The sequence below is a fragment of the Lynx rufus genome, unplaced genomic scaffold (genome assembly GCF_022079265.1).
Source record: "Lynx rufus isolate CCGP_SWC_20201006 ecotype Redwood Valley unplaced genomic scaffold, mLynRuf1.p SCAF_6, whole genome shotgun sequence".
NCBI lineage: Eukaryota > Metazoa > Chordata > Mammalia > Carnivora > Felidae > Lynx > Lynx rufus.
Genome location: NW_025814878.1, coordinates 116,845,325 through 116,873,063, shown reverse-complemented (window position 1 = coordinate 116,873,063; position 27,739 = coordinate 116,845,325). Strand labels below are relative to the sequence as shown.

The 27,739-nt window shown below is 49.7% G+C and overlaps 3 protein-coding genes across 9 annotated transcripts; 2 read left to right on the top strand and 1 right to left on the bottom strand.

Annotated features, from left to right (window-relative positions):
- The first annotated feature begins 5,468 nt into the window (after positions 1 to 5,468).
- Positions 5,469 to 11,481, top strand: GTF2H4 (general transcription factor IIH subunit 4). 3 transcript variants are annotated; one of them, XM_047101968.1, is made up of 14 exons: positions 5,469 to 5,683; positions 6,315 to 6,457; positions 6,716 to 6,820; positions 7,170 to 7,301; positions 7,580 to 7,676; positions 7,765 to 7,853; positions 8,050 to 8,161; positions 8,297 to 8,365; positions 8,568 to 8,651; positions 9,311 to 9,443; positions 9,669 to 9,760; positions 10,435 to 10,482; positions 10,630 to 10,708; positions 11,179 to 11,481. In XM_047101968.1, the coding sequence occupies exons 2-14, from the start codon at positions 6,318 to 6,320 to the stop codon at positions 11,349 to 11,351; spliced, it is 1,353 nt and encodes a 450-aa protein (XP_046957924.1). In that variant the 5' UTR covers positions 5,469 to 5,683; positions 6,315 to 6,317; the 3' UTR covers positions 11,352 to 11,481. The 3 variants fall into 3 exon arrangements, with proteins under 3 accessions (XP_046957924.1, XP_046957923.1, XP_046957925.1); XM_047101967.1 differs by having other exon boundaries at positions 9,630 to 9,760; XM_047101969.1 differs by lacking the exon at positions 10,435 to 10,482 and having other exon boundaries at positions 9,630 to 9,760.
- Positions 11,482 to 11,572: 91 nt separating this feature from the next.
- VARS2 (valyl-tRNA synthetase 2, mitochondrial) lies at positions 11,573 to 23,318 on the top strand. 5 transcript variants are annotated; one of them, XM_047101962.1, is made up of 30 exons: positions 11,573 to 11,732; positions 12,157 to 12,383; positions 12,523 to 12,604; positions 12,721 to 12,821; positions 13,126 to 13,247; positions 13,367 to 13,433; positions 13,530 to 13,627; positions 14,346 to 14,427; positions 14,602 to 14,721; positions 15,002 to 15,113; positions 15,733 to 15,821; positions 16,337 to 16,427; positions 16,661 to 16,788; positions 16,929 to 17,032; positions 18,025 to 18,106; positions 18,422 to 18,498; positions 18,578 to 18,653; positions 18,943 to 19,048; positions 19,248 to 19,318; positions 19,449 to 19,574; positions 19,796 to 19,900; positions 20,042 to 20,110; positions 20,236 to 20,314; positions 20,436 to 20,563; positions 20,684 to 20,836; positions 21,211 to 21,417; positions 22,122 to 22,233; positions 22,392 to 22,567; positions 22,740 to 22,868; positions 22,963 to 23,318. In XM_047101962.1, exons 2-30 carry the CDS (start codon positions 12,183 to 12,185, stop codon positions 23,056 to 23,058), a joined length of 3,189 nt encoding a protein of 1,062 aa, XP_046957918.1. In that variant the 5' UTR covers positions 11,573 to 11,732; positions 12,157 to 12,182; the 3' UTR covers positions 23,059 to 23,318. The 5 variants fall into 5 exon arrangements, with proteins under 5 accessions (XP_046957918.1, XP_046957920.1, XP_046957919.1 ...); XM_047101964.1 differs by having other exon boundaries at positions 11,573 to 11,758; XM_047101963.1 differs by having other exon boundaries at positions 11,573 to 12,383.
- Positions 23,319 to 26,749: 3,431 nt separating this feature from the next.
- Positions 26,750 to 27,374, bottom strand: SFTA2 (surfactant associated 2). Its single transcript, XM_047103058.1, has 3 exons — positions 27,314 to 27,374; positions 26,986 to 27,074; positions 26,750 to 26,836 (listed from the first exon to the last, which is right to left on the bottom strand). Exons 1-3 carry the CDS (start codon positions 27,372 to 27,374, stop codon positions 26,750 to 26,752), a joined length of 237 nt encoding a protein of 78 aa, XP_046959014.1.
- Between the last annotated feature and the right edge of the window lie 365 nt (positions 27,375 to 27,739).

Below are 27,739 nucleotides of genomic sequence, written 5' to 3'. Positions count from 1 at the left end.
GTTGTGAGTGGGTTTCTTGGGGTTTTGGTAAAATCTGCTTCCTGTATCCACTCCCAACTCGTTTCCTTTCTTCTCCCTTTGTCTCTTTCTCCCCATTCCATTTCCTACTGTGTATTTTGCCCAACACAGTGTTCTGTTGTCTCTCTATAAGCCAGGTTCTTGCCTCTGGGACCTCAGGTCCTACGTGAATGTATGAACCTTGTCAGCTCCATTGGGAGCTCTGCAGGAGGCTTGGAGGGGGGTGAATTAGGCCAGGGGTCTTAACCTTAACCCATGGAACCCTTTGGCAGTGTGGAGAGGTCTACTGATTCCTCCTGAGAATTATTTTAAAACCCATTACACAGGGACCCCTGGGTGGCTCAGTCTCTGTTAAGTGTCCAAGTCTTGGTTTTGGCTCAGGTCATGACCTCACGGTTTCCTGAGTTCAAGCTCCAGGTCAGGCTCTGTGCTGACAGTGCAGAGCCTGCTTAGGATTCTCTGTCTCTCTCTCTCTCTGCCCCTCCCCTATTCATGCTGTCTCTGTCTCTCTCAAAATAAATAAATAAACTTAAAAAGAAAAACATTATGGGGCGCCTGGTTGAGCGTCCGACTTCAGCTTAGGTCATGATCTTGCTGTCCATGAGTTCGAGCCCTGCGTCGGGCTCTGTGCTGACAGCTCGAAGCCTGGAGCCTGTTTCAGATTCTGTGTCTCTCTCTCTGCCCCTCCCCCACTCATGCTCTGTCTCTCTCTGTCAATAATAAACATTAAAAAAACTACACACACATAAATGTGTATATATCACATATATATCACAGAGATCAATTGAGTTTACTAAAATGTTTAAAAAACATTTAACTGTTTAAAAAAACACAGTAACCTACATATTTCTTTTAAATATATTTAATAGGGGCGCCTGGGTGGCTCAGTTGGTTGAGCATCCGACTTCGGCTCAGGTCATGATCTCACGGCTCATGAGTTCGAGCCCCATGTCGGGCTCTGTGCTGACAGCTCAGAGCCTGGAGCCTGCTTCCGGTTCTGTTTCCCTCTCTCTGCCCCTAACCCACTCGCATTCTGTCTCTGTCTCTCTCAAAAATAAATAAACATTAAAAAAAATTTTAAATATATTTAATAACAAGATCTAACAGCAGGTGTAGTAACTCTTAATGTCTCCAAATAGTAATAGGCATAAGAAATACTTGACACTGGGAGATTTCTATAAAGGTAGTGGGATATGAAAATAGATGTGGTGTCTTAGTGACAAGACCCAGGTCCTACTGATACTACTGAGGGTTTTGCTCATATTCATTCTTGGAGGGAGTGCCAAATTTCAGTTAGAGATTAATAAAAACAGAGGTGTAATTTTTTTGGGGGGGCCAATTCTAGGACTCCCTTCCAGGGTCTGGAAGTCCCAGGGGGAGAATCCTTGGATTAGGCTGATCAAATGTACAGATGACCTAATAGGTGTGAGCTCTTTGGATGGGAGCTAGAATCAAGAGCCTAAATTATCTCAGAGGTTTGGAAGGATGAGCCACAACCACCGAGAGAGTATTTAACAGAGTTTAAATTGGTTGGGGAAAAAAAAAATCACTTGCAAGTATTGGACAAGGCAGACCTATCTTGATGGAAGTTCCTGTGAAATAAAGACCCTGGAGTCTTAGTTGATGATATTCACAAAATGAGCCAAATGGGTAATGAAGATACCAATAAAGAGAGTTAAATCTTATGTTGAATTAATAGCCCCTTGGGATCCAGGTCACAGATTCTGCTGAAACCTTTGAAGGTCCGAACACTGTGACCCATGTTTTAAGATATGCATTGATGGGTCAGGAGTTTAGAGGCCACAACCCAGCATGGTGAACAATGGAAGCCATAGCAATGAGCCGAGAACTCCAAAGCTCTAGGCCTATGCAACCACCTAGTGTTCATTTGAACTTGTCTTGGTGTGTTCAAAGCTGCTCCTTCATGGTTTCCTGACTCAGTGAATGGCAGCATCATCCACTCAGCTGCACAAGCCAAAAACCTGGGAGCATCCTTGACACCCTTTTCCTCTACCCTCACCTCCCAAGTGCAGTCTATCATGAAGCTCTGTTGATCTTTCCAGATTTCCCTCAAATTTATCATTTCTATCTCCATCTCCATCCTGGCACACACTACCTCCATCTTGTTGGGACCACTGCAGTGGTCTCCCGGGGTTTGTTCTTGTTCTCTGATTTGTTTTCAGCCTTGCAGTCAGACATAAATCTGATCCCCACTACTTTATTTCAAATCCTTTAATGGCTCCTGTTGACCCTAGAATAAATAAAATCTTCTGACCAAGTTTGCCCTCTCCTTCCTTCAGCATCCTTCCCCACCCTGTCTTTTATGTATCACTGGCCTACTTTCAGTTCTTGTAAGTGGCCATAGTCCCTCCTGCCGTGGCCTTTGTAGAATCTTGTTCCCCTGCCTGGAACATAGTTCCCTGCTGTCTTTGCCTTGTTAAGTCCTGCTTGTCCTTCGGCACTCTTCCCTGACTTGACCAACCAGATCAAATCCTCTTGATGCTCTCAGAACACACGACTTCTTTGTCGTACTTACTACAGGTGTGATTTTTTAAAAAAGAAAATAATAACCATAATATTTTCTGAGCACCTACTATGTGTCAGGACCATCCTTATTACATATTATATCTTTTTTAATACAACATATGAAATAGTTAAAATTATTGCCATTTCACAGAAAAGAAAACGTCTCTGTTCTAAGCAACTTGCCAAAGGCAGCACAGCCAGGAAGCTACAAAACTGGTAAGAAGCAGCCAGTGGGCCCCTGGCTCTGTGTTCTCTCTCCAGGATGCTGCCTGAGGGGAGGAGGTTGTGAACTCTCCATCACACTCTGGATAATCCTAAAAAGGAAAGTTCCTAGGAGCCCAGGCTGATTATCTTCCTAAAGGCCAGCTCCAGAAACTCAGCCTGTGCTCATTTCTTGACATCAGACAACTAGCCCCTATCCACTGCATCCCTTCAAGCAGGGCTCACCAAGAGAATCTGTGATCATAGACATAAATGGTCTCTAGATGCACCATCCAATAGGTAGCCAATAGCTACATGTGGCTATTTATTGAGTGCCTGAAATGGAGCTAATGTGACTGAGGAACTTAATATAAAATTTTTAGTTATGGGGCACCTGGGTGGCTCAGTCGGTTAAGTGTCCAACTTTGGCTTATGTCATGACCTCGTGGTTTGTGAATTCAAGCCCCAAATCCAGCTCTGTGCTGACAGCAGAGAGCCTGGAGCCTGGTTTGGATTCTGTGTCTCCCTCTCTCTCTGCCCCTCCCCTGCTCCTGTCCTCTTTCTCTCTCTTAAAATAAATAAACATTAAAAAAATTAAAATTTTATTTTAGTTAATTTAAATTTAAATAGCCACAGGTGGCTAGTAGCTCCTGTTCTGGACAGGGTAGCCTTAAAGAGTTTTTGCTACACTGCAGGAAACTGTGACCCGGTCTGCCTAGCTTCCCCTTGCTTGCTCTTGTCAAAATGAAGCATATGACCTATTGCAGTTTTACATACACACAGAAGCTTCTTACAAAGATGGCATTGAACTATACATGGCATTTTGTAATCTGCTTTTCTTCTCCTCATGATAGGTTGTACATAGCTCAGTCACTCTGCATACAGTATCCTAAGTGTTGCCCAGTATTTTACATTCTTGGAATGACCCACATTTTATCTAACTAACCCCCCATAATGGACATTCAGGCTGTTTCCATTGTTTTCATAATACAATAACAACTTCAATAAACATCTTTGCATGTAAATCTCTGTATCCATGTGGGAGAATTTCCATGATACATTTCTAAAGGTGGAATTGGTAGGTCAAATGGCAGCCACATTAAAATAATTGGTACATACTGCCAAATTGCCCCCCAAAAGGTGTGACTATGTCAACTTTCAACACAAGTATAGACTACTGTATGTTTTTCTGTGGTGACAACATTGAGGTTTGTTTACATATATATATATATATATATATATACACACACACACACACACACCCATATACATTATATATACATTAATATATATTTTATATATGTATATATATACATATGTATTTTATATGTATATACATATACATTATATACACATGTATATATATATATATTTGCTAATCAGATATTGTATTGTTTCTTTAACTTACTTTACCTTAATTACTGGTGAAGAAAGCTTTTTCATTCGATTATAAACAATTTGTATTTCTTCTGTTTATTGCCTGTTACATCTTTCTACAATATTTCTATTCTGTTCTTTTTCTTCTTGCTTTGTAAAAGTTCTTTGTATTGTCTATTTTGTCAAATATTTCTTCCCAGACTAATTTGTCTCTTATTGTACTTAACGTTAGCCTTAAAAAAGCTTTGTCAGCTTTGTGTCATTCTTTGTGGGCTTTATACACCAATTGCTAAAGGATGGAACAACAAAACAAGCACCAGGTGAGCTACAAAGCATAACCAAGTCTTACACAGTTCTTGCCATTTTGGTTCACGGTCCCTCACAGGTACTTCAAATCCCAGCTTCAGGATTTTCTAGATGAATGATTGGCAAATTTCGTCTTTTTTTAATGTTTATTTTTGAGAGAGAGCGTGAGGGGGAGGGGGACGGGAGCAAGGGCGGGGCGGGGGAGGGGGTGCAGCTGCAGAGGACCCGAAGCAGGCTCCGCCCTGACAGAGGGCGAGGCACAGGACTGGGACTCACAAACCCGGATCGTGATCTGAGCCGCTGTTGGACGCTCTACCGACCCAGCCACCCAGGCGCCCCTGTGGGCAAATTTCTTAATCCCATTTAGTTTCGGTCTTCTAGTCTGTAATGTGGAAATAATAAAACTTGCTTTATTGGAACTTGGGGGTACTTGTAGCTCTGGCTTTGGCTTAAGACGTTCCCTTCCCTTTTCCTGCAGCAGCTTCATAAATCAAATCAGACCCAACAATTGGTTTCCTAAAACAACTGTATTAGGATCTTCTAACGAAACGGGTTGGTGGGAGCATGGTGGACGTGGCAATTAAGATTTATTGAGTACTTACAAGCCGAGTAAGACGCATTGAGTGGTACTCCTAACTTGCGAAAACGCTCTAGAGAGTGCTGTATTTCAATTTTACGAGAAGCAAAGAGCTCAAGGAGCTCAGTTTCGTGGGTCTCTGAACTAAGCGTCTCACTTAGGAGACGCTTGCCTCTGACAGCAAGCCCTAGCGGCCCTTCTCCTCCTTGGGTCCCGCCTTCCGCCTAGGTCGGTTAGACTCGCCGTTAGCTGCGTGAGCGGAAAGCGACGCGGAACTAAGTGGCGCTGCCTCCGGTGTCTCGGACTCTCAATTAAAGGCCAGGCTCCCTCCTCTTGGCTTCCCCGCGGTGCCTTTTGGGAGTTGTAGTCAGACGCGCTTCCGCTCACCCTAGGGTGAGTCCAGAAAAGACTCCAATTCCCAGAAAGCCCCGCGGCGGGCGGGTGAGTGCAGTGCCTGTTCTTATCTTTCCTACTTTTCCACTCCTTCCCCTCCTTTCCTTCTCTTCTGAATCCTACACTCTGGACTCCTGTCTAGTTCTTTGTCCCTCTCCCCATCTTTTTCTCTCGTTTTCCATCGTACATTCTCCTATTCCAGGGAGCCAACGCCAGACATTAGCTCCGGTTAAGCGACGACTTGAGACTCAGGGTGCACGAGGGCGGGGGAATCGTCACAGAGTGGTAGGGGGGCCGAGAGAGAGGGGTTGGGGAGGTATAAGAGAGTTGAGTGAGAGGCGAGGAGTAGGAGGAAAGTAGGAGAGAAGTTAGGAGATCGGACGTATGGATCAGGGTGAATGCGGTATAGTCTTGGAGGGGAAAGAGGAAAGGTGGGCGTAGATTTGGGAGACAAGGAGGAGAAAGGTAGTTCATTGCTGTGCCCGGCAGGACCTGTGGGGCCGAGAAATAAGATGGGAAGGATTGACAGATTTGGAGCTCATAAGCTGATCTGACCAGAAGAGGTGGAAGGGAGAGAGGATTGGGCTCAAACAAGTTTCCTTGTCACTGCTTTGGTAAAGATGAGACAAGATATTGAAATAAAAAAAAATGATTTTGCCAATATGGGACTATTAACAATTCATTTGTTTGGAAATTGAGAGAAGACTGGAGTTAAGGCCAGAAGTGAGGTGAGGAGGCAGGAGAGGAGAGGAGGTTGGTTAGGTTTGGGAGAAAGGAGAGATGAATGATATAGAAAAGGAAATCACAGAAAGAATGGGTTATTGTGGGGGCCAGTGGATCTGGAATTGGGAGGTGAGGTGAGGGATGACACTGACATGGACTGGGGGGGGTGCATTTCTGACTTTGCATCTCTCAGGTGATGGAGAGCACCCCCTCAAGGGGCGGACTGAACCGAGTCCACCTACAATGCAGGAACCTGCAGGAATTCCTAGGGGGCTTGAGCCCTGGCATATTGGACCGATTGTATGGGCACCCTGCCACCTGTCTGGCTGTGTTTAGGTAAGGATCCCCTTCATGGCAGGGACCACGTTTAGGAAATGTAATGGGGCCAGCACACTGGAATAAGTTATGGGTTGAAGCTTAGCTTTGGGGGGCTTGGAGATTAAAGTGTGTCAGGCCAAAACAGATGGAGTTAATGGGGGCAGCAAGACTGGTAAAGGTGTGGGGAGTGGGATGAGATGTTTAAGAGGCTGTTGAGGGCAGAGATGCAGATGAGGCAGTTTTTGATAATAACATTTTATCTCTACCCCCTTCCAGGGAGCTCCCCTCTTTGGCTAAGAACTGGGTGATGCGGATGCTCTTTCTGGAGCAGCCTTTGCCACAAGCTGCTGTAGCCCTGTGGGTGAAGAAGGAATTCAGCAAGTGAGTCTCTGCTGCATGCTCAGCCAGATACACGTTTCTCAACAGCTAGATATTCCAAGTGTTCCTTGGGACACTTCCAGGAAATATTAATGGATATATCCCAAAGCTTGTATTTAAATAAGTTTGGGAAACTCTGCATACTGTATTTTCCCCCTTGGAAAGATGTGATGTCTACAACAAGGTTCTGGTAGGTATTGCAGTAAGAAATTTGCCTTAAGAAGACACTGATTTCACTCTGAAATAGTGTTCCAAGGGATTACCAGTTCAGCAAAGGCAGAAATAGGAGCCTTTGTGGGCCTCCTTGTTTTTGTTCTCTAGACACCCCCTCACCTCTTTGCTTCTGTTTCAGAGCTCAAGAGGAAAGTACAGGGCTGCTGAGTGGCCTCCGTATCTGGCACACCCAGCTGCTCCCTGGTGGTCTCCAGGGCCTCATCCTTAACCCCATCTTCCGCCAGAACCTCCGCATTGCCCTTCTGGGTGGGTATGTCACTTCCATCTTCCTAAGCTAGGAGAGGGGAACTAGGAATTAAACTGCTAATTAAACTGCTGGAGGGGGTGCCCCTGAGGGGCCTCTCTGGGACTTAGTGGGCTCCACCTTTGGGAGCTTGTTTAGGAATAAGTTGGACTAGATGTAGCTGCATGCTATAGGAAAGAAATGTCTTCTACTCATAGCCCATGGAGATAAGGGGGGGAAATAGGGCAGGGGAACAGGCAGGAAACACTGGCAGGGTTCCTTACTCTTTGCCCATCCTGGCATAGGGGTAAGGCCTGGTCTGATGACACAAGTCAACTGGGTCCAGACAAGCACGCCCGGGATGTTCCCTCACTTGACAAGTATGCCGAGGAGCGATGGGAGGTGAGGACTTGGGACTCTGTCTCGGCTTGTGCTCATACTTCCACTGGCCCATAGAGCATTGTTCTCTCTGTTCACTTCTGTTTCTCAGGTGGTCCTGCACTTCATGGTGGGCTCCCCCAGTGCAGCCGTCAGCCAGGACTTGGCTCAGCTTCTCAGCCAGGCTGGGCTCATGAAGAGGTAAGGAAACCAGAGGTACATCAGATCCCTGCTAAACTGAGTGTCCAGGGTGGGTTAGGATTACAGGTGGTTAACTGAAAAAGGAGAGCTGAGTGGAGAACAGCCAGAGAGAAATCAAGAAAAAACATGAGAGGACAAGTGGGGATGGTGGCTTTTCTCTGCATCCCTCTACCCTTGTCTTTGTCTATGTCTCTAGCACTGAACCTGGAGAGCCACCCTGCATTACGTCGGCCGGCTTCCAATTCCTGTTGCTGGACACCCCTGCCCAGCTCTGGTACTTTATGTTGCAGTATTTGCAGACAGCCCAGGTGAGGAGGCCAGGCATGCTCTGCTCTTCTCAAGACCCATGAAGAGACTACCCCTGCAGACTATTTCCTGATGTTCTCTTCCCTCATTCTCTCCCTTCCATCCCTCCTACTTTGTTTCTGTCCATTCCTCCCTAGAGTCGGGGCATGGACCTGGTGGAGATTCTCTCCTTCCTCTTCCAGCTCAGCTTCTCTACTTTGGGCAAGGTAAACAGGGGGATGGAGCTGGGGGCTTGTGTGGGCAAGCTGATGGGTGGAGAGATGAGAAGGGGAAGTCAGGTTATGGACAAAAGTGTGAAAGATAAGAATGAACAAAGCACAGATGGGAAAAGAGGGAATGAGTGTATAGGGTTGAGAGGGGGAGAATAGGATGTATTTTGGATTCCAACTGGGCACCTCTCTTTCCCAGGATTACTCTGTGGAAGGTATGAGTGATTCTTTGTTGAATTTCCTGCAACATCTGCGTGAGTTTGGGCTTGTTTTCCAGAGGAAGGTATGAATACCCAGATACACGGCTTCTAGGGAAGAGGCAGGGTGGTCTGTTGCCTTGGCCTTTAAAAAGGAGTGGGAGGGGCGCCTGGGTGGCGCAGTCGGTTAAGCGTCCGACTTCAGCCAGGTCACGATCTCGCGGTCCGTGAGTTCGAGCCCCGCGTCAGGCTCTGGGCTGATGGCTCAGAGCCTGGAGCCTGTTTCCGATTCTGTGTCTCCCTCTCTCTCTGCCCCTCCCCCGTTCATGCTCTGTCTCTCTCTGTCAAAAATAAATAAACATTGAAAAAAAAATTTAAAAAAAAAAATAAAAAAAAAAAAAAATAAAATAAAAAGGAGTGGGGTCTCAGGTGTTAGCTACACTTGTAGTGAGTATAGGGTAAGTGTAGAGTTGTTGAATCACTATGTTATGTACCTGAAACTAATGTTACATTGTATGTCAACTATACCAAAACAACAACAAAACAAAAAACAAAAAACAAAAAGAGTGGGTCCCAGGGGACAGTAGCAGGAAGTAGTTGCCAGGACTGAATACTTGGGTCCCTTGGAGGAGACAAGTTGTGAGTTGAGGCTTTGTGCCCTGGAAGGGGTCTGTCTCAGATAGGAAGATGTTGGTTAGTGACACCTGAGCGAGGGCCCCCTGCCTTTCCCTTCTGTCTTTTCCAGAGGAAATCTCGGCGGTACTACCCCACACGACTGGCCATTAATCTCTCGTCAGGTGTTTCTGGAGCTGGGGGTACTGCCCATCAGCCAGGCTTCATTGTTGTGGAAACTAATTACCGACTGTATGCTTACACAGGTGAGGCCAGACAGAGGGCCCCAAGGACAGCAGGTTGGGGATGGGAGTGGGGAGGGAGTGCCAGTTTACGTTTATATTTACCTGGCAGTTTAGAGTTCTCTGACATTCCTCCTCACACTTGAAGGTAATGAGGGAGTCTGGGTATGGGGATAGCCTCCTTATCTTCTCTTCCTATCCCTGGGTCAGAGTCGGAGCTGCAGATCGCCCTGATTGCTCTCTTCTCAGAGATGCTTTATCGCTTCCCCAACATGGTGGTGGCGCAGGTGACCCGGGAGAGCGTGCAGCAGGCCATCGCCAGTGGCATCACAGCCCAGCAGGTACCCCCACTTGGGGAAGGTGGGGGTGGGAAGATAGACTGCACTTTGGCTATGGGGTACAATGTACTCATCTTACAGAGGCTAACATTGGCTCTGTTACAGTAGATGGCGGTGAGTTCTTTGTGTTTGAGTATAGACCATGCATACGAAGAGAAGTCAAGGCTTTAACTGTGGGAAAAGGCAGACCCTCCATGGGCAAAAACATGGGGGAGGAGGTATAGATTTGTGTCTTCACTACTAACCACTTCCTATCTGCATAAACAGCTTGGTTGCTTCACTTCTCTGAGCCTCAGTTTCCTCATCTGGAAAATGGAAATAATGACGGTTCTCACCTTACGGGGTTTTTGGGAGGATTCAATGAGAGAATAGCAGTAAAGCATTTAGCTCAGAGCCTGCCATGCAGTAAGTGCTCAAAAGTTAATAGTTGCTGCTATTTTAAAGAAAAAAACAAAACAAGACTATGGAAAGGGCAAATGTGCTAGAGCACATTTAGCAGACATAACCAATAGGAACAGCAACTTGGGACAACATCTGAACAGGGATGGGTTAAAGACAGGCATGGCTATGGATTTTTAAATAGTAAGGTGATATTTTACTGACATCAGATGACAGCTTAGGTAGCTTTCCTGCCCTCTTACTTGAGCTCCTGATCCCATTCTTGTCTGTTTTCTTAGATCATCCATTTCCTAAGGACAAGGGCCCACCCAGTGATGCTCAAACAGGTATCAAGCTGCTGGAGGCTGACAGCCCCTGGCACCTGGTGATGAAGTGATGGAAAAGAGAAAGGGGCATCCAAGTCCGGGGAGTAGACAGCTGGGGTTGCCTGGGGCAGTATTCCTGAATCTTATAGCCATTTCTTGCTTCTACAGTCACCTGTGCTGCCGCCCACCATCACGGACCAGATTCGGCTGTGGGAGCTAGAAAGGGACAGACTCCGGTTCACTGAGGGTGAGTGGCTTCTGGTGGTTGGTTCTTGGTCATTGGCCAGAAGAAAGACAATTTAGTCTTGATGAACTGAAAAAGCTATTCATGCATTTTATTTTTTTGTTTACTGTATGGGCTGGTAGAGAAAAGCTGGCAAAACACTTTTATTTTGGGGATGAGCCTGTAGTAGTAAGTAAATTGTCTCAAATCTGTGCAATTTGGATTCAGTAGAAGAGGGAATTGGGAGGGATAATTCACATTAATTTCTCCGATTTGGTGAGCATTAGTTGGGTTTCTTTACTGTGTTACATTGCCTTACTGAATATGGCTGGATCACGCTAGTGTTAGGATGAGCCCTGAAACAGACAAGCATAGAGAATTAGTTTTCAGATTGTGGTGGGTGGCAAGCCCAGGCCAATGACCCGAGGCTGCCACGCAGGGGTCTCAGTTCTTGCCTTTTCTCTCTCCCACCGCCCCTTTCCTGCGGACTCCAGGTGTACTGTATAATCAGTTCTTGTCGCAAGTGGACTTTGAGCTGCTGCTGGCCCACGCTCGTGAGCTGGGCGTTCTGGTGTTCGAGAACTCGGCCAAGAGGCTGATGGTGGTGACCCCGGCCGGGCACAGCGACGTCAAGCGCTTCTGGAAGCGGCAGAAGCACAGCTCCTGAGAGTGCGGGCTCAGACCCGGGCGGGGTGGGGCGGCTGCGTGGAGGCGGACGCAGCCTTAGAACTCAGGTGTTTTTTTATTTACACGCCGGACTCTTATTGTTTAATAAAGTTGTGGAAGTGAGCCACGGTGCCCCCTGGGCGCCTCCCCGCTGGCTTTTCGTTTATCCTCGTTGGACCTGCACCTTACAGCGCTGGCAGCCCACCTGACCGCCGGAAAGCGAATGGGCCCGAGTAGGCTACAGCGCATGCGCCGGGCGTGGCCCCGCCTCCCTGCACCGCACGGCTCGCGGGTCGCATTCCGGGGTCGGATTCGTTGGTTTCCCTCAGCCTTCCATGCTGCGGCGGCTGCGGGGCACCCTGGGATAGCGGCGGCTCGCCGGGTGAGCGCGCGCAAGAGCGGCTTGGGGTGCGTGGCTCAGCGCTGTAGAGATCCACGCGCTGCGACGGGCAGGAAAGCCGGGCAGAGCAGGGCCGGGGGCAGTGGGTGCGTTGTTTGGGCAGGCCGAGATGGCAATGAGGAGACTCTGCTGGCTCTCGGGCACCCTGATGTGGACAATCTCCCAGAATCCTTGAGTCCTTTCCCCGCCCCGTGCGGTCATTCACCGTCGCGGATACACAGGAAGAGGGCAACAAACTCCGACACCATGCACTCTAGTCCTAACGGGGGAAGCGTCGTGGGGGGGGGGGGGAGGAGATAGAAAGCAGGCCAGTGCTAGTAGAAGGCCGGGAATAAGGAAGACGGTGTGACACCCCACGCCCACCCACCCACGTATCCTCCTAATGTGCTCTGTCTGTCTGGAACAGATCTTGGCCCTTTCCAAGCGCTCCTGATGCCTCATATGCCTCTGGCTTCTTTTCGATCACCACTCTGGGGGCTGAGGCCGTCACAGGTCTTCCCCAGGTCGTATCCCCTCTCTACCCAGTCAAAGCCCCATGGATCCTCCCTCTCCCGGAGAAACCATGAAGCCAAGAAGAAGCGCCAGCGAGAAAAGCAGGCGGCGCTGGAGGCTGGGGTAGCCCGGAAGAGCAAGGTTAGGGGTCAGATAGCTTGTTCTTGGTTTTTTGAGAAAACTTCGGAGGGGGCTGGAGGAGAGACTGGTTGGATTCCAGATGCCTGGGGTTTACTGGGAATTGTATCCCCGCATCCCCACTTTTGGTCATTCTCTCCAGTCACCTGCAGAATCCAGTAAGTCCTGGACTCCTAAGGAGGTGGTGGTATATGAAATTCCCACAGAACGCGGTGAAAAGAAAGGTAACTAGGGAACTTGAAGGTCTTTTCTCCCACATTTTTGTTGCCCATTTGGTCTGCTGAAATGCAGCCTGGGAACAAAGTTCAGGAGTTAGTGGAGCTCTCCTCTGCTGCTGCAGATGTCTCCCGGGTCCTGCCTCCTGCATACAGCCCTCGATATGTTGAGGCTGCCTGGTACTCTTGGTGGGTGCGAGAGGGCTTCTTCAAACCAGAATATCAGGTTAGTACCTGGAAGAGAGGGGTACTAAATGGTCCCCAGCACAGAATGGCCATTGAGCTTGGGCACAGCTGAGTGTTAGAGTCTGGAGCTTACAGCTAGCCATATTGCAGAACCTGCTTAATAAAACAGAGAACTTGTCTTCTGCTCCTGGTGTCCAAAGCGTTTTCTTGGCAGGTTTTCCCCTTTCCTGTAATTTGCTGGACTATTTTTCCTGCAGTTCTTCCTGCCTCAGAGGCACCAGAGGGTGCTGTTCCCCCAGGTAACATCCAGTCGTCTTTTGCCCTTTGACTTTTCTGTTTTCTAGACCAGGCTGCCCCAGGCCACAGGGGAGACGTTTTCCATGTGTATCCCACCTCCCAATGTCACTGGCTCCCTACATATTGGACATGCACTGACAGTGGCCATACAGGATGCCCTGGTGCGCTGGTGAGAGGGGAATGGGGCTGCTTATGGTCTTGGAGGGGAAGGAGGAAGTGTGCTAGTGTGCAGGGAGTGAGAGTAAATATGGAGGCTCGGGGGTTCCTGTGAGGGTATTTGTTTTGCAGGCACCGGATGTGTGGGGATGAGGTGCTGTGGGTCCCAGGCTCAGATCATGCAGGAATTGCTACACAAGTATGAATTTTGCCACTTTTCCCTTTTCTTGGGTGAAGGAGAGTTCTTTTAAAATGACCTGATTCTCTGTTCATTTGCCTCCTTTTCTTACCGTAGGCTGTGGTGGAGAAGCAACTTTGGAAGGAGCAAGGAGTGAGGAGACATGAGCTGAGCCGGGAAGACTTCCTTAGGGAGGTGTGGAAGTGGAAGGAGGAGTGAGTACGGTGGGTGGAGTTTGCCCCCCCACCTCCCTGCACATGGAGGGTTTGGGTCCTTGCTTCTGAGTCACTCTCCCTAACCTGATGGGCTCTTTGCATCCAGCCCTAAATTCCCTCAGAGAGGGAAGCCCTGGATTCCTTTAGCATTCAGTGGGGTCTCTAAGCGTTGTGAGTGTGTGCGTATTACATACTTGAAAATGCATGAATTTGTGTGTGTGGGTATATATGTATATTGTTTCTGCACTTACCCCATTTTTTCTAGCCTAGATTTCCTCGTCTCTTTTACTTACCTATCCCTACCTTCCATCTACTTGAAATTACCCTCATTCTTATAGGTGTCTGTTATCACAAACCATTTTCTCTGTAAAGCTTCTTTGGGTTTTTCCCAAATTGGCTGCCCCCTCCTCTGTTACTGCAGAACTTTATTTCCCTCCCTCCCTCCCTCCCTTCTTTCCTTCCTATTCTGTACCCAACATGGGTCTTGAACTCATGACCTTGAGATCAAGGGTCACATGCTTTACCAGCTGAGCCAGTCAGGCACCCCGGAACTTTATACTTCTTTTAATGCCATAGAAGACCCATACTGAGTTTGTGTGCGTGTCTCCGTTAGCTTCTAGAGACTAAATCAATGCCATACATTGCTGGGAGTGTCACTGGGCCTGTACATAGTTGGTGCTCAGGACAAGTTTGCTGACAAAAATCTCTCTGGGCACAGGAAAGGTGGAGAGATCTGTGAGCAGCTCCAAGCTCTGGGGGCCTCCCTGGACTGGGACCGAGAGTGTTTCACTATGGATGCTGTGAGTGCTCCATGCCTTGATCCCTGTGGGTGTTGAGGAGGTGTCTAGAGATATGTGCAGACAGGTGGGATGTTGTGTGTGTTGGGGGTAGCAGGGTGGGAATGCCTGGGTCTCTGAGTAGGGTGATGGGCTGAGAATGGGCTGTTAGATATGGACACTGAGATCATCCCCTAGGGCTCCTCAGTGGCCGTGACTGAAGCTTTTGTGCGACTCTATGAGGCAGGGTTGTTGTATCGGAACCAGCAGCTTGTCAACTGGTCCTGTGCTTTAAGATCAGCCATCTCGGATATCGAGGTGAGGCAGAGGAGGAGAAGCAGGTCTGTGAGAGCTCCTAGGGATGATGGAAATGCCTGTGTCAAGGGGGTGTTGTGAGAATTAAATGAGAATTCATGGAAGGTGTTCAGCACAATACCCAGTGTGGTGTAAGTGCTCGGTGAATATTTTTGAACTATGACTGAATTAGGGGAGGGGGAGGTGGCTCCTGAATCCTCTGAATGTCTTTAGTTGGGCCACAGGGCAGGCTGGTGAGTGGAGGAGAGGCTGCTCTCCAGCCCTGCTGCTGTGACTCTTCCAGGTGGAGAGCCGGCCCCTGCCTGGCCGCACGGAACTTCGTCTGCCTGGCTGCCCCATCCCTGTGTCTTTTGGCCTCCTTGTTTCTGTGGCCTTCCCTGTGGATGGAGAACCTGGTAAGGGTAGTCCTCAGAGAGGTTGTCTGCTTATCATAACTGCTTTCTTGAGCACATGTGGGGTTGGTGGGAGGGAGCCCACCAGCCTGTTTCCTACATGGCCTGGTGGGAGGTGCATAGGGAACCTTGGTAGTGTTGGTGTTCTTGTAGGCATTTATTCTGGGTCTTCTGGGCCATGTAAGAAAAGTGCGCATGGGCACTGCCCTTTGGAAGCTTGACCTAATTCTACAGGAGGCTGTTACCCCTTCTCTTTCTCAGAGAAAGAGAAGAAAGATTAGCTGGAATAGACAGAGGAAGTTTCTCAACGAGTGATTAGGGCACTGAGAACCCCCAGTGTTCTCTAGCACCAAGTAAGGATTCTAGTTGCTTTTGTTAATGCTCTACCTGTTTGTTCCATGCAAGTTATGGAGAAATTCCTTAGCACCAGATAGCCTCCTGGGCTTCTGGTCATGAGCTTACATGGAAACCCCAGGCTCCTAATTTCCTCTAGTTATACCTGGGGGTCTGTTCAATCATGACTGCTTCCTGTCCCCTCCCTTTTCTGGTTCTCCTGGCTTTAGTTACACGAGTGAGGGACCAGGGCAATGACCAGCATTAAGTGCTTGAATTTTGTCTTCAGACACAGAGATTGTAGTAGGAACCACAAGGCCAGAGACATTGCCTGGAGACGTGGCTGTGGCTGTTCATCCTGATGACTCCCGATACACAGTAATACACATTGTGCTTTCTGCCAGCTGACTTTCCTACACATAGCTTTCTCTTCCCTTCCTGTTTGATGGTAACTCCTTTCCTTTGATTTCCTTTTCCTAAGACTTGTCTCGTTTCCACTCTCCAGTGTCTCTGACTCTGTGCCTTTCTTTTCTTGATGTCCTACTTAGTCTCTAGCTTAGCAGTTGACAAATTATTGCCTGTGGGCCAAACCCATCCTACTGCCTGTTTTTGTATATCCGCACTTGCATGTTTTATGTATTACCTGCAACTGAGTATTATTACCTAACTGCGCTGCATTGGCAAAGCAGAGTAAATGTGCAGAGACCAAATTTGCCTTGTGGCCTGCAAAGCCTACAATAAACTCTGGCCCCATGAGAAAAAGTTTAGTGACCACTGCTCTAGCTCTTTACCTTCTGGTTTTCACCCTCTTATTCCCAGAGTTTTTTACATTCAGCCCAGACCTTTGCACCCCACACATGTGCCTGGCCTTGATCTCGCTCTCTTCCTTTCAGCATCTGCATGGGCGACAGCTTCGTCACCCCTTGACTGGGCAGCTTCTCCCCCTCGTCACAGACTCTGCTGTTCAGCCACACATGGGCACAGGTGGGTGGAGGCCACGGGAGGGAGAGCAGGCTGGGGATTCTGGAGGAGTGGGGAAGCATCAGGAAGAGGAAGAAAGGAAGGGAGGGAAAGCCTTTTCTGGGGTAGTCTCAGTGGGGAGTGGGACGAAAAGGAGGCATGGACAGAGAAGAGAAAAGAGAGATGGGGGTGTGGGCGACAACGAAATCTCTGGAAAAGGTCAGGGGTCAGTGTTCATGGTGGTTCTGTACCCCCAGGGGCGGTGAAGGTGACTCCAGCACATAGTCTTGCTGATGCTGAGCTGGGAGCCCGACATGGCTTGAGCCCTCTGAGTGTCATTGCAGAGGATGGGACCATGACTTCCCTCTGTGGGGATTGGCTACAGGTGGTACTGGCCTCAGTGTTACCCCATCCTTTGGGAGCACCCTCTGCCTTTCCTCAATCCTCCCTCTCACACTTTCCTCAATCCTTCCTCTCACACACACTTAGTGGCCTTTAACCTTTACTGTTGCCATTTTTCCCCAGGGTCTTCACCGATTTGTGGCCCGGGAAAAGATTATGTCTGCACTGAGGGAGCGGGGCCTGTTCCGGGGCCTTCAGAACCACCCTATGGTGCTTCCTATTTGCAGGTAACCCCATTTTAACCCTTTTACTTAGGACTTTTCTGGGAAGGGAGTGGATGAAGCTAATAGTGCAATAGGATGGACTCCATACCGCTTGCAAGGGAACGGAAGCTCTGTGTCAGTTTTTTGTTTTTTTTTTTAATTTTTTTGGTTTATTTATTTTTATTTATTTAAAAAAAAAATTTTTTTTTTAATGTTTATTTATTTTTGAGACAGAGAGAGACAGAGCATGAATGGGGGAGGGGCAGAGAGAGAGGGAGACACAGAATCGGAAGCAGGCTCCAGGCTCTGAGCCGTCAGCTCAGAGCCTGATGCGGGGCTTGAACTCACGAACCGTGAGATCGTGACCTGAGCTGAAGTCGGACGCTCAACCGACTGAGCCACCCAGGCGCCCCTGGTTTATTTATTTTTTTGAGAGAGAGAGAGAGAGAGAGAGAGAAAGAAAGAGTGAGGAGGGGCAGAGAGAGAGGGAGACACAGAATCTGAAGCAGGCTCCAGGCTCTAGGCTCTAAGCTGTCAGCACAGAGCCTGATGTGAGGCTCGAACTTAACATGATGATATCATGACCTGAGCTGAAGTTGGATGCTTAACCGACTGAGCCACCCAGGTGCCCCTGTGTCAGTTTTTTTTTTTTTTAATTTTTTTTATGTTTATTTATTTTTGACAGAGAGACAGAGAGAGAGAGAGAGAGAGAGAGGGAGAGAGAGAATGAGTGGGGGAGGGGCAGGGGGAGACAGAGAGACACAGAATCTGAAACAGGCTCTGAGCTGTTAGCACAGAGCCTGACACGGGGCTCTAACTCACTGACCGTGAGATCATGACCTGAGCTCAAGTCGGATGCTCAATCGACTGAGCCACCCAGGTGCCCCTCCCCTGTGTCAGTTTTATTTGCTGCTGTATTCTCAGGTCTGAGGGCCTGGCATGTAGTATGTACTATGTCCCAGTGGGGAAAGGCACAGGGCCTGAGGAGCAGCAGACTCACCCTGCCTCTTTCTCAGCCGTTCTGGGGACGTGGTAGAATACCTACTGAAGAGCCAGTGGTTTGTCCGCTGCCGGGAGATGGGGGATCGAGCTGCCCAGGTAAGGCTGCAGGGTGAGGAAGGAATGGGAATTCCCTGAAAATTGGAATGAAAAAACAGAAGCTGGGCCCTCCTGCCCCACAGACCTCTGGCCCTGGCATTTGAGAGGAGAGCTGTGGGGATGGAGGTAGGGAGGCCCAGAAAGGGCTGGCGCACATTCCAGTCAAACCCCGAATCTTCTCAGGAGCCTCTGGAGGTCTTTTATGAGCAATAGCACCACCTCAGAGGACGCTTGTCTCATCTCAGGAGGGCTGCTGGTGTAGGAAGCATTATCTAAGCTTTTTTAGAAGCATTATCTAAGGGCCTTTTTCTCCAGGCTGTGGAGTCAGGAGCTCTGGAGCTCAGTCCCTCCTTCCACCAGAAAAACTGGCAGCACTGGTTTTCCCACATTGGGTAAGGGTAAGGGGCTCTTGGAGGTGGGGTGGGGCGATGCCCTGGTTATGCTGAGAAATCACTGACGTCCTCTTGGCAGAGACTGGTGTATCTCCCGGCAGCTGTGGTGGGGCCATCAGATTCCCGCCTACCTGGTTGTAGAGGAGCAAACGAAGGTTGGTAGGAGGAAGGGGACGGGGAGGGCTGGGCACGGCGGAAAGAGAAATAGCCATAGCGCAAGCATCAGAGACTTTGAGCACCCGTCCCAACCCCCTGCCTTTCTAGAGCTTCATGGTCTTAGTCATGTAACCCACTGCAGGATCAGAGCGCCTGAGCGGGCACTTCTTCATCTCACTGCTGGAGGGGGTCGGCCATCCCTAGACCACATGGGAGAACACGAAAGTCGGTGATGTTTCACACTGGCAGAACTTCCTTGTTCTCCCCCACCCCTTACTTTTTCTGTAGGGTGACAGGGAGGACTGTTGGGTGGTTGGGAGGACAGAGGCCGAGGCCAGAAAAATAGCTTCAGAGCTGACAGGGAGACCAGCGGCAGAGCTGATCCTGCAGAGGGGTGAGTGTCTGTGTTGTGGAGGGCAGGGGAGAGTGTCTGGGCCTTTGAGGGGGCAGATACTGAGGTGGAGGAGGTGGGGTTAGGAAAGTTGGGAATGGGGCAGAGTGCCATGGTCTCTGTGGGTGGGGTTGGGCTGGAAAGGTACACAGTTGTGGGCTGGAGGTTCCAGTTGTCCCCCATTCCCTGTTCTGTTTCCCAGACCCTGATGTCCTGGACACATGGTTCTCTTCAGCTCTTTTCCCCTTTGCTGCCCTGGGCTGGCCCCAAGAGGTGAGGCGAGGTGAGGGGAGGAGAGTGAAGGTGGGGATGATGAAGTAGACACTTGGCCTTCCAGAGAACCTCAAGGAGAGCTGCAAGAACAGAGCTTGGGCCTCTCACTGCTTAATCTTTTTCCTCCTAGACCCCAGACCTCACTCGTTTCTACCCCCTGTCACTTTTGGAAACTGGTAGTGACCTTCTGTTCTTCTGGGTGGGCCGCATGGTCATGTTGGGGACCCAGCTCACAGGGCAGCTCCCCTTCAGCAAGGTAACAGCACTTCAGTGCTGAGCCCCTCTTGTGGACTCCCCAGTCTTCCCTAAATCTTGTTCTCTGTTCTAGTCCCTAATGAAGTATTTTCTGTGGTCCCAATTCCTTTTTCCTGATTCTCTTCCTACCCTAACCCCTGTTGCATGGAGGCCAGAGATTCCCTGGGCACTTCCGGGGAAAGGCTCCCCTAGCCCCTCTGCTGACTCCCTTCATGCTCCCAGGTGCTTCTTCATTCCATGGTTCGGGACAGGCAGGGCCGGAAAATGAGCAAGTCCCTAGGGAATGTGTTGGACCCACGAGACATCATCAGTGGGGTGGAGCTGCAGGTCAGGATGAAATTTGGCAAGGGATGGGTTTGTGGGAGAGAAGAACGGAGCCTGTGGAGAGGACCCGGCTGGGAGGGAGAGTGGGTGGGGCCCTTGTAGCAGCAGGGTCTTTGACCAAGGCCAGTGAATTACCCATCTCAGGTGCTGCAGGAAAAGCTGAGGGATGGGAACTTGGACTCTACAGAGCTGGCGATTGCGGCTGCAGCACAGGTGAGTCACCAGCGTCCACTTCATCTCGGCCTCTAGCTCGAGGCCTCTGGTTTTCTTCACAGCCCAGGTTTCTGATCCTGCAGCTGCGTAGGCATCTGCCACTCCTCTTCTCCCTCTGGTTGTAGAGAAAGGACTTCCCTCATGGGATCCCTGAGTGTGGGACAGATGCCCTAAGATTCACCTTGTGCTCCCATGGGGCCTTAGGTAAGCCTGGGCAAGGGAGGGGTCCGGGCTGTAGGCACCCTTGTAGAGGGTGGGGCAAGGTCAAGGATTCCCTGTGCTGCTGCCACCCACGTGTACACTCCCCCTCTTCCTGTTCCTCTAGGGGGCGACTTGCACCTGTCTGTCTCCGAAGTCCTGAGTTCCCGGCATTTCTGCAACAAAATCTGGAATGCCCTGCGCTTTATCCTCAATGCCTTAGGGGAGAAATTTGTGCCCCAGCCTGCAGAAGAGGTAAGAGAGAGGCTTGGGAGGCAGAATCATCAGGTCTCTGGGGGCTGAAGATGGCATTTGGAGCGAAAGGACACAGGGGAGTCGAGTCGTCCCCATCCTGAAGCCCTTTGCTGCCCGCAGCTTTCCCCTTCATCGCCCATGGATGCCTGGATCCTGAGCCGTCTTGCCCATACTGCCCGGGAGTGTGGGCGAGGCTTCCTTGCCCAAGAGCTCTCACTTGTCACCCATGCCCTGCACCACTTCTGGCTCCATAACCTCTGTGATGTCTACTTGGTGAGTAGACTGGGGTCATGGCGTGGCATTCCACTCCTGTTACCTGCTTCCTGTTCGCCTTGAGATCCAATTCCCTGGCAAAGGGCTCTGCCTCTTTTTGATAGGCCGAGAACTCAGTGCTTTTCTTCTGAAACTGTGCAAACCACACTGACAATTTTATACACCTCCCCATACTCCTGAGAATCCCTGCGCTAGATTTCTACATCTCAGTTGCTCCAGAGTGTGTTCTGGGACAGCCGACGGGGTCCAAGATGCCCTGTGCTCCTGCCCATGTTCACCCACAGCACTCTTCACTGTCAGGGCAGTGAGTGTGTAGAGAAAGGACACAGATAATGGCCTGGGCCTGTTCCCTGACCCTCTGGCTCCCTCCCCAGGAGGCTGTGAAGCCGGTGCTGTTGCACTCGCCCCGTCCCCAAGGCCCCCCTCAGGTCCTGTTCTCCTGTGCTGACATCGGTCTCCGCCTCCTTGCCCCACTGATGCCCTTCCTGGCTGAAGAGCTCTGGCAGAGGCTGCCCCCCAGGCCTGGAGGCTCCTCTGCCCCTAGCATCTCTGTTGCCCCCTACCCCACTGCCTGCAGCTTGGTGAGTACGCATCCCTGATGTCTGGGTATGGGACCACTGGTGAAGGGCTGGGGAGCAGTCTTCTCAAAGGGTTTGCTGCTGTAGGGTCCTCAACAATCGTGATTTGTACTTTAGTGTAGAGTCTTTAGGAGGATGGGTTGTTCTCACAGGTCTGTGTTGGGGGCAGTATTAGCCCCATAGACAAGAGCAGAACTTTGTCCCTAGACTGACCATGCCTCAGTTCTCCATCTTTAAACCAGGGGTAGTAATAGTTAATAGCATGGTTGTGATGAGAACTAGATGAGAACTAATAGGATGGTCCCCAAATTGCTGCAGTTTTAAGCTTTAATAATTTCAGAAGGAAAAATACTACAGACTCACCCAAAATATAATTTTAAAGTTTAATTATCTAAATTTCTTTATGCTTATTTGGTTTTGTGAGTTTTGAATGATACGGTTTAAATTCCAACTTACTTTTGGTTGTTTGGTATATTTGACCAGAACAATTAACAGACATCAACACAAACATCAACTAAGACGTCCTTAGATGGTACCCCAGGTTTTGCTGGGTTCTGTTCCTTGAGGTGGTGAATTTTGTGTGTAGTGGAGAGGAGAGAGTATGTTGCCCTTAGCAGATCAGGGTGGTCAGGTGGAGAGTAGAGCCAGGAGAGCTGATATCAAGTCTCCCAGGGGCCTGCTTATCAGCTCTGGGTCTTCATCTCCAGGAACACTGGCACCAGCCTGAGCTGGAACAGCGCTTCTCCCGGGTCCAAGAGGCCGTGCAGGCACTGAGGGCTCTCCGAGCCACATACCAGCTCACAAAGGCCCGGCCCCGAGGTGAGATGGGTCCTGGGCTCCTGAGTCCCTGCAGAAAGAAGAGGTTGGTGGAGGAGTGGGGAGAGCCTGGAGGGCAGAGCCCAGAGTTAGGAGGTGCAGGATGGGGAGGGAAGCAGGATCTCATGCTTTGACGCTGACAGTTTCCCTTTCCTCCTCAGTGCTGTTGCAGAGCTCAGAGCCTGAAGAGCAAGGCCTCTTCGAGGCCTTTCTGGAACCTCTAGGCACCCTGGGCCACTGTGGGGCTGTGGGCTTCTTACCCCCAGGTGTACTGGCTCCCTCTGGCTGGGCCCACGCTCCACTCAATGATACCATTCAGGTGTACATGGAGCTGCAGGTGCTTAGAGGAGATTGGAGGGGGAAGGGAGGGATTGAAAAGGATGTTGGGAGGAGGGCAAATGGTGGGTTCTGTAAAAAGTGAGAAGGGCTCCTGAGAATGGGGTGGAGACAGGTACTGGACAGGCCGCAGATGTTACAAAGAAGGCTGAGCCTTCTCTGTTCTTCCACAGGGGCTTGTGGACCCCCAGACCCATCTATCTCTGCTAGCTGCCCGAAGACACAAGTTGCAAAAGCAGCTTGATGGCCTCATGGCCTGGACCCCATCAGACGGGGAGACGGAGACTAAAAGGCAGCAGAGGGTGAGGCTGGAGGAAGCCTGATTCCCTGTGGGAATGTGGGCTGGAGGGGATGGGCCTTATATCTGGATCCTCACCTGCTTCTCTTCTCGGCTAGCTTTCTTCCCTCGAGTTGGAATTGTCGAAGCTGGACAAGGCAGCCTCTCACCTCCGGCAGCTGATGGATGCATGTCCTAGCCCCAGAGAGCTCTGAGCTCCAGCTCACTATATGGTGGTTTTCTTCTCTTCCTGATCTGCCTTTGAGGACAGACAGAATCTAGCAGCTGTCAAGCATGATGGAGATTCTGAGACCTTGTGGCTCACTTCCCATATTTCGTAAATAAGGAAACCGATTGGTTTGGTCAGTGTCACTGGGTGTCCTCAAGATGCTCACATTCCTGCCCAGCCTCCCTCTTATGCAGTCCTACCTGGAAGTTTAGGAATGAGATAAACTTGGTCTTTTTATTCCTCTTTCTCCTAGTGGTGATTTTCTTGCCTTTCAATTGTTCCCTGAGGCTTTGGTCTAGGAAAAGAGGGGGGCTGCCTCTTACCCTGGGGCTAGGCCTGGGGCTCTGGGCTGCAGTGGGAGTGTGCATGCTGGCGATGTCTGCCTTATTGGAAGAAAGAGGAGCGTCCTGGTAAGGCCTGGGTACTGTGACTCGGGTTCCACCTACTTCTTGGAATTACTGACAGTGTCCTGGCTCCTGCAGGCCATTTCTCCTCACCAAATGGAAGGTACCCCGCTCCTTGGCTTTATCCTGGGGTGGGGTGTGCTAAGAGGAGCAGGTACTTCCTCTGGGCCCGAGGGGCTGCAAGGCACGCTAGGGCTTGAATGCTGCCCCTGTTCTGTGTACCTGATACCAGACTGCCAGGGACATCTTGACCAACCTCCAACAGATGTACATCCCCACTGATGCAGACACCCACTGATCCACCCTAAACACCTTGTGTCATCTCCGTGGAATTCAGGGACCTGCCTCTTACATGCCCAAGTTATATTCTGTCTAGCAGCTCTGAGGCTATTACTTATGGTAGGCCTATCATGGTCTGTAGCTTCCGTGGTGCATTTAATCCTCCTGAGAACCTTAGGAGGTGGGTGTTGGCTCCATTTTGGAAATGAAGAAATGTGCTTGGAGAATAAAAGTAACTTGTCCAAAGTATCAACTGGGATTCAACCCAGTACATAGGTGCAGGTTCATTTTGGCTGCTCTAACCAAGCATCAAATATAATGGTGGGTTAGGCAAGGTGGACATTTCTTTTGCTGAGCAGAGGCAGTTCAGAGTTCTGTAATAAAGGAGGCCCACACCCCATTTAATCTTATTTCCTGCCATTCTGATACACTGTTTCCAACTCTAGGTCTAAGATCTGCTCCACCCTACCCCCACCCCCATCCTACCCAGAGAGAGGAGGGAGAGGAGGGGTTGGGCAGCTTCCTTTCTGTCTTCCCCCAGTTCAAATATTTCTATATGCTGGGAACTATTCTGGACCCTTGGATTCATCAATGACTGAAACAAAGGTCTTTGTTTACTTTAATTCTAGCAAGGAGAGTCAAAAAGAACACATGTAAATAAAGTAAACTATACACTATGTCTGAGAGTCATAAATGCTATGGGGAAAAAAGGGTAGAATAAGGCAATGTGGAAAGGGACAGATTGTAGTATTAAATGGGTCAGGGTAGAACTCACTATGAAAGTGAGATTTAAGCAAGGACTTGTAGGAGGTGCAGGAATTAGCCAAGTGGATGCCTGGGAGAAGAGTGTTCCAGGTAGAGGGAAGAGCCAGAGCAAAACTAAGATGGGAGCATATCCTGAGTGCTCAAAGAGCAGCAAGCAGGCCAGTGTTGGGGGGAAGAGTAGGAGATAAAGTCCATTGTGGGGTAGGGAGTCAGGAAAGCTCAAGGCAGATCATCTAGGGCTGTGCTGTCCAAAATGGTTGCCATTTAACGAATTCAAAATTAAGTACAACTAAACATTCCGTTCCACAGTCACACTAGCTACATTTCAAGTGTTTGATAGCCACATGTGGCTAGTGGCTACCATATTGGTCAGTGTAGGTTCTAAAACATTTCCATCATGGAAAGTTTATTGGAAAGCACTGGTCTATGACCTGTAGGCTACTGGAAGGACTTTGTTTTCTTCCCTCAAATAAAAGTGCCTCTCCTTTCAGAGATGTCATCAGGAAGTTGTATACTGCCTTTCTCCTTGTAGCTGTTGCCATTCCTAGCTGACACGCTGGGAAATACGATGAGCTGTGTGCTAAGCTAAATGTAAGTGAGCCATGTGCTCAGCTAGAATTTACGTGATTACCCAAAAGGAGAAGAACGGCAATTAGGTGTGTTCAATCCCAAAGCATTCTTTTCCCTGTACTGCTCTGTCGAGTCTTGGAAGAGAGTTTTTTTGAGGAAAGAATCTGGAAATCACAGCCTGGTGATCCCAGGCCCTGAGATGTAGGAATCAGGTTGAGAGGCAGTTAGCTGTTTGCTCCTTGGAAATTCAGACATCCAGTTCCCCAACTTGGGTAGGGCCTACACACCTGACCCATGAGTGTCACCTGCACCTAGTGCAGGCAAAGAACAAGTCATGGAACACTGGGACCCTTTTTAGCTCCCAGCTACCTCTCTTCCAGGTTGCTGATCCCAGGATAGTTGTAAAGGAAAATAGAGGAATTTTGTTTTGGAAGTTTTTTGTTTCATTTCCCACTTGCAATTCCCCCCTCATCTTCAGGGATGCTCTATTTGGAGCCGTTGCCTTCTCCTCCCTCCAAGGAAGTCAGCCTCTAATTTCCCATGGTGGTGATACTGGGTAGGTGGGGAGTATGGTAGGTAGGGGAGAGGACTGTGGAGAACAGGAAACAGTCACATCAGTACCCCCAAATGGTCAAGTTTGAGCTGCATGATTGCATTTTGAGAAAGCTGGCAAGAAGTCAAGATCATCTTGGGTGAGGAGACAGAGGAGTGCCTGCCTCAAGAAAATCAGAAGGAAGACCTTGGACCCTTGAGGGGACTAGGACTTCTATGTCAGGACCATGGTTGAATTTTAACAATCCCTACTACTCAGGCTCACTTGCCTGCCCATGTACCCTACGTAGCTTCTCCATGTAGTGCTCACAACAGTCCAAGCATCAGGTACTATCATTCCCACTTTGCAGGTGAAGAAATGGAGGCTCTGAGAGATAAGAAATTTACCCAGAACTCAAGTGTGGGCCTGTGGGACTGTATGTCCTCACAGCCAGCACAAGCTTTGCTAGCACCCACCCTCCCCACCACTCACACCTGGCTGGCCGGATATCCTCTCACAGGTGGAACCTTTCATCTATCGCTGGAGCTGCCTCCCAAGCAAAGAAGGATGAAATGAAAATCTTGCTTAAGTCAAGGCATTTGTCTGGTGTCCACTGCTAATGGACCTAAAGTGAGTAATTTACCCTCTGTAAGCCTCAGTGTTCATCCGTGAAATTGGACAGTGACACTTATTCCACATTCAAGATCACTGCAAGCATTGAAATGGGAAAGCATCAAGTCTGGAACAAAGTAGGAATTCAGTACATTGCTTGCCTTTATTCCTAGGTATTCTGAAGATCTCAGCTTGAAGTGTGTGTTCACGCACATGCATGTATAAGTGTGGTGCGTGGGTCCTCAAACAGTTAACTTCCCAGATTCTTTCTAGGCCTTTCACACTGGTGTTGAGGGAGAGGGTGTCCATCCCGGAACCCCTCTGCTTAATAAGGGGGAGAGTCAGAGAGTTTGGTGTCCAATTCCATTTTCCTGCCAGCTCTCTGTTCACAAACCCACAAAGGCAAGTCATTGAATTCATCATATTTACTGCCACTCGGCAGGGTTTAGGGCATCTTTCCTGTACCTTGGTGGTCAAATGCCTGGGCCAAGGGAGGACACAGGTTTCGACTGTTCTCAGACTTTGCAGATGGCACGGTGTGGGGATCCTGCATGATGGAGGGTGACATTGGTCCCAGGTGGGAGGTGGAGGAGGAAGCAGAGCTGGGGAAGAGAAAGGGTTAGAGGGAAGGGTGTAAGATGGCTCTCACTCACCCCTTGGAGATGGCCAGACCCCAGCAGAGAGGCCCACACTGACTCAGAAACACACTCAAAGTTCACACAGCCTCACCTTTCCCCTCCCAAAGAACTACCTTTTCGAGCAATTCCAGGAAGCTGGAATCATAGGAGAAATTTGCTAGAAGGGAGTCCTTCAGCTTCAGCTGCAAAATCATTCTTGGCCCTAGGGATCAAAAAATACAGCTTAGTGTCCAATTATTAGGGCTATATTCCTTCAGAGATGCGGGCACCCCTGCCTCCCCCACCCCAAGTTGCTCTTCCCTGACAATGCCCTTCAGGACCCACTCGATGCAGGGGTTCAGCCCCAGACCTCTGGAAGCTCAGGACTGGATGCCTCTCTTACTCCCCTCTTTGGCCTCTTCCTGCTATGAGCACCCAGGCACCAAGCCCTCCAGCCCTCACCTGTTCCCTGTGAGCTGCTCAGGAGTGTCAGGAAGAGGAAGAAGGGCAGCCTGGCCCCCATTGTGGCCACCTCACTTCTTGCTTCTCTGATGGACAGAAGAGATGTCTGAAGCCCCAGCTAGCTTCTCCTTACCAGGCCTGCCTTTCTATACTCCACTCAATCCTTAGCATAAGTGTTTGGGGGGGAAATGGGAGAGGGAAGCTGGGTAACTGGATTTTCCAGTTCTCCCAGTATGGCTTTGAGGACTCAGAAGAGGGCCATTCACTGGGCTGTTGGGGAAAATAGAAGGTGGTCCCCTTTCCTCAATCCTGTGCCCCACCCCTTCCCTATGTCTGGAGGCTTTGATGGGGATGGTGCCCAGTTCTACAGAGAGGGAAGTTAAGGAGGTGTCCCTCCTGCAGGTGTCTGGGCCCCACCTAAGCCTG